The sequence below is a fragment of the Limulus polyphemus genome, unplaced genomic scaffold (genome assembly GCF_000517525.1).
Source record: "Limulus polyphemus unplaced genomic scaffold, Limulus_polyphemus-2.1.2 Scaffold7047, whole genome shotgun sequence".
Taxonomy (NCBI): domain Eukaryota; kingdom Metazoa; phylum Arthropoda; class Merostomata; order Xiphosura; family Limulidae; genus Limulus; species Limulus polyphemus.
In genome coordinates this window covers 5,053-10,240 of record NW_013672657.1, presented here as the reverse complement: position 1 = coordinate 10,240, position 5,188 = coordinate 5,053, and the positions used below count along the sequence as shown (strand labels likewise).

At 35.9% G+C, this 5,188-nt stretch overlaps 1 protein-coding gene across 1 annotated transcript in view; it reads left to right on the top strand.

The window, feature by feature from the left end:
• Positions 1-5,188, top strand: part of LOC106474301 (endochitinase-like) — a 24,018-nt gene that overhangs the window by 15,158 nt on the left and 3,672 nt on the right. The window contains exons 6-7 of the mRNA XM_013934989.2: positions 3,642-3,765; positions 4,423-4,584. Of these exons, the coding sequence (XP_013790443.2) occupies positions 3,642-3,765; positions 4,423-4,584 (286 nt within the window). The remainder of the gene's footprint in view (positions 1-3,641; positions 3,766-4,422; positions 4,585-5,188) is intronic.

The following is a 5,188-nucleotide window of genomic DNA, read 5'->3' as shown; positions in this document are numbered from 1 at the left end:
ATCTATGTAATGCCGTTTCTTGAATCCCTGGTATCTATGTAAACCCGTTTCTAGAATCCCTGGTATCTATGTAATGCCGTTTCTTGAATCCCTGGTATCTATGTAATGCCGTTTCTAGAATCCCTGGTATCTATGTAATGCCGTTTCTTGAATCCCTGGTATCTATGTAATGCCATTTCTAGAATCCCTGGTATCTATGTAAACCCGTTTCTAGAATCCCTGGTATCTATGTAATGCCGTTTCTTGAATCCCTGGTATCTATGTAATGCCATTTCTAGAATCCCTGGTATCTATGTGAATTACTTTGCTCAGTTAAATATGCTAGTCATACTTTTTTTTAGCAAGTGTTCTTGCAAATGTAAGCAACTTTCGTTTGTAATATACATCAGTAAGCACAACTAGTTTTACTAAATCTAGCCAATTATTTGACAAAAGTCTGTATGTGTGGGGGTGTTTCCGCTTGTAATTGGCAAACTGCTGGCCTGATTGTCACCAAACTTGAAACATACTCTTAGACTCCTCTCCCCCCGTGGAGTGACATAGGGAGGTCGGCGTTCGAATCTGACCCCCTCATGTCATCCTCGTTTGTTTAATGGTTAAGTCGTCAGTTGGCTGTTTGTGTTCGTTAATTTGTGTTAAAGTTTAAGGCTGTTGATGTAGATATTTACAACACTTTCTAAGTAAGTGTGATAAACCAGCGGCCTGTACTATAATTTTAATGTATAGACTTTCAAGTTGAGAAATAAAATAAAACTAATATCTATCAAGATGGATTACTAACAGCATATGCGTCTGTGAAAAAGAGCATAATGAAACTTAAGTACTGGACAATCGTTAAACTGCAGGAGCAAGAAAACCTACTTGTGATATTCTAGACACATACACCACACACGAGACTATTAGGTCGGTTCTTTAAGTAAACTCGGAGAGAAGTAAGAGGGCGTAAAATTACAGCTAAAATTAACTGAATATGATACGGAACTCCTCTTCAGAACAAGTATCACGTTTACGTACTGTGCGTGAAACTTAGCACTTGCTGAGCACATTTAGAGACTCGAAATCATAAAATCGAAACGTTTTCTGACCGTTGAACTTCTGAGAAATATCAGATGAGAACTGAACGTTCTTTGGCAGAACAACCTTAGTTCAGGGAATGAGTTCAAATCTAGTGAAAAGTGGACAGCTGATCCACCAGAAGATCAAAGATGAAGTACAAGTTGGGATCGAAGGCTTCTAGCGCTGTTATTATGTTTTTGGTTTTCATTTATACGTTTAAAAATAATAAAAGAACTTTCGGTATGAGAACAGGTTTTTGGAGTCATTATTTATCTTCATATTTGATATTCTGAATAATGAGCTTGGAAATTCTTTATCTTTTATACCCCACAAGGGAAAATGCAACTTCTAAAACACACCAACTATAAATAACCAGTTTATACCACAAAAAGGTGACTGATTAATTTCTAGATTTAATTACTGGGAAAAAATCCTCAAATAAAAGTTTCATCGTTTTACACAAAAAATATATTTATGTAGGTGATCTAGATGGAGAGAGTTTTTAGTGTACTAGGGGATTTCTACAGAGGTTGGATTTAGTGTACTAGGGGATTTCTACAGAGGCTACTTTTTTAGTGTATTAGGGGATCTCTACAGAGGTTGGATTTTGTGTAGTGGATCTCTACAAAGTTTCGTTTTTGGTGTAGGGGATCTCTACAAAGTTTCGTTTTTGGTGTATTAAAGGATCTCTACAAAGTTTCGTTTTTGGTGTATTAAGGGATCTGTCCAAAGTTTGGTTTTTTGGTGTATTAGGGGATCTCTATGAAGTTTGACTTTATGTGTAAGAGATCTTTACAGAGGTTGATTTTTTGCGTAGGGGATCTCACCGATTTGTGTGTGTGTGTGTGTGTAGGGGATCTCTCTAAAGTTTGGTTTTTGTTTAAGGGATCTCTACAAACTTTGTATTTTTGTGTAGGGTCTTTACAGAGTTTTTTTTTGTGTAGGGGATCTCTTCAAAGTTTGGTTTTTGTGTAGGGGAGCTGTATAGAGTTTGGTATTTTGAGTAGAGAATCTCTACAGAGATTGCTGTTTTGTGTGGGGATCTCTACAAAGTTTGGTTTTGTGTAGGGGATCTCTACAGAAGTTGTTTTTTGTGAGTGTAAGGAATCTCTACAAAGTTTGGTTATAGTGTGTTAGGGTATCTCTACAGAGGGTGTTTTTTATTGTATTAGATCTCTACAGAGGGTGTTTTTTGTGTGTTTGAGTAACTCTACAGAGGTTGTTTTTTATTGTATTAGGAGATCTCTACAGAGGGTGATTTTTTGTGTGTTAGGGTATCTCTACAGAGGGTGTTTTTATTGTATTAGGAAATCTCTACAGAGGATGTTTTTTGTGTGTCAGGGTATCTCTACAAAGGGTGTTTTTTGTGTGTCAGGGTATCTCTACAGAGGTTGTTTTTTATTGTATTAAAAGATCTCTACAGAGGGTGTTTTTTGTGTGTTAGGGTATCTCTACAGAGGGTGTTTTTGTGTGTTAGGGTATCTCTACAGAGGGTGTTTTTATTATATTAGGAGATCTCTACAGAGGGTGTTTTTTTGTGTGTTAGGGTATCTCTACAGAGATTGTTTTTATTGTATTAAGAGATCTCTACAGAGGTTGTTTTTATTGTATTAAGAGATCTCTACAGAGGGTGATTTTTTGTGTGTTATGGTATCTCTACAGAGGGTGTTTTTTGTGTGTTATGGTATCTCTACAGAGGGTGTTTTTATTGTATTAGGAGATCTCTACAGAGGGTGTTTTTATTGTATTAGGAGATCTCTACAGAGGGTGTTTTTTGTGTGTCAGGGTATCTCTACAGAGGTTGTTTTTTATTGTATTAAGATATCTCTACAGAGGGTGTTTTTTGTGTGTTAGGGTATCTCTACAGAGGGTGTTTTATGTGTTAGGGTGTCTCTACAGAGGGTGTTTTTTATTGTATTAGAGGATCTCTATTGGAAATGGTACTTCGTGCAGCAAATTTCTAAGGAAGGTGCTATTTAGTGTAGCTGGTTCTTTCGGAAGATAGTACTTCAGTACCTAATCCAAACTCAGGTGGACTAGGGTGGTAACCTCAAAATCAACTGAACCAGGATCGTAAGCTTGATTTACTGACTCTTTCAGTAAGACAGTAATGGCTTGTTTAAAAAATTATAGTTTTGATTGCCTAAAAGCCGAGTTTTATTCATGTGTCCTGTTTGATCAGTTGATCATCATAATGAAATATTTATTGCCGTAATTTAATTACATTATCAAATATTTCTGTAGAGCTTAATTCGATTTGTTTGTTTGTTTAATTTAAAAGGACAACCTTGTAAAATCATGCTACTTTGAAAAGCAAAATAGTCTCCATGTGGCTCAGTGGCAATCTTGAGGGCGTATAATGCTAAAATTCGAGGTTCGATCCATGCAGTAGGCACAGCACTGATAGCCCATTTTTAAGCTTTATAAGAGCTCATAAGCTGTCAAAGAGCAAATAAACATTAAAAGCAAACTAATAACGTTTTTTATTTATTTTTGTCTAGTTATTTGGATTGGATAAGTGTTATGACATATGACATATAACATTAAAAGCAAACTAATAACGTTTTTTATTTATTTTTGTCTAGTTATTTGGATTGGATAAATGTTATGACATATGATCTTCGTGTCTATTGGGATGGTGTTGCTGACGTCCACAGCCCTCTTTACCGACGACCTTTTGATACATTTGCTTATGAAAATGTGAATGTGGTAAGAGTCATTTTTGTGTTTGTAAATACAATGACTGTAGTTTGCAGTGATTACTAAAATTCAATTAAAAGGAAATAATTTGAATTTATCAGTTTTAATATAAAGAAGTGATCATTAGAGTGATTTACTAATTTTATAAATAAAAACAATTTAAGTTCTAGGAAGAAAAAACTATCTATCCAATATTATAATTTGTGTCCTCACTAGGATAAAAAAAAAAAAGCCGAATCGTCCGACAGTCTGCAGTTTTTAAATAAAAGTTTCTTAATAACTGGCTTATCCCATAATTAATATGAGAAGTTCAAATCAATTACAATGTCTAAGTGGTGTATTTAAGTGTTTTACACTCACAAAAAAAAGAAACCTATCATTCTATATGTACATAATTGAATAGAGTTGTTTAAACATTTGTTTAACAACAAGTAAAAGCTTGGAGTCACTGATGAGGAGTGAAATTCTCCGAAACTAGTCTGGCTCACAGACACTCACCTTCAATGAAAGGATAGACCATTCCAAGCTTTTACTTGTTGTTAAACAGATGTTTAAACGACTCTGTTCAATTATAATGTCTATTTGATTAAAAAACTAACATTAGATTTCGGTGATTTTCCGCGCAAGTACTGACAAAGAAAATATAATGAACGTTATTTTATTTAGAACGACGGACTCTACCTGTGGGTAAGCATGGGAGCACCGAAACACAAGTTAGTAATTGGTGTTCCATTTTACGGCAAGGCATTCCAACTCCTTTACCCGGACCAGCGACACCAAGGTGCACCAACAAATAATACCTTCCAGAAAACCTTAGCTTATTACGAGGTAAGGTTGGGAATGCAGTCGTGTTATGAATATGAAGACAACATTCAGAAAACTGTTCATGCAGCGACCACTATAGGGCTTTCTTTAATACGTCGCACTAATTTACACGCAACCTGATTTCAAAATTAATTCTGCTAATATCATTAAGGGGCGGGTGTGGTCTAGTGGTGAAGGTGCCCGGACTGTGAATTCGAGGGTTCAAGGTTCCGGCCCGGTTGCCACAAAATCACACTCCGCTATATGGGGCCGTAGTTATGCTATAAGAGTGACGGTTGGTGTTGTTGACTAGCTGCCCTTCTTCTAGTTTATCAGTTCAAAATTAGACATTGCTGAGCGCCATAGACGCAACCACGGCTAAAATTTGTGATACTTACGAAATCCTTTGTGCTGAAAACAATATCCAACGCCTTTTTTTTCTCTCATAAGAGAATATGCCAGTTAATGTCCTCAATAAAACACGTTTTACATATTTTCAACAACTGTATTTACTACATTCTCTTTAACAAAAAGTAGGACCGCGTTGCAACATGAAATACAAACAAAACGGTGTTACTACAGCGTGTGGTCTACACAGATATTTACACTATAGCGTTTGGTCTACACA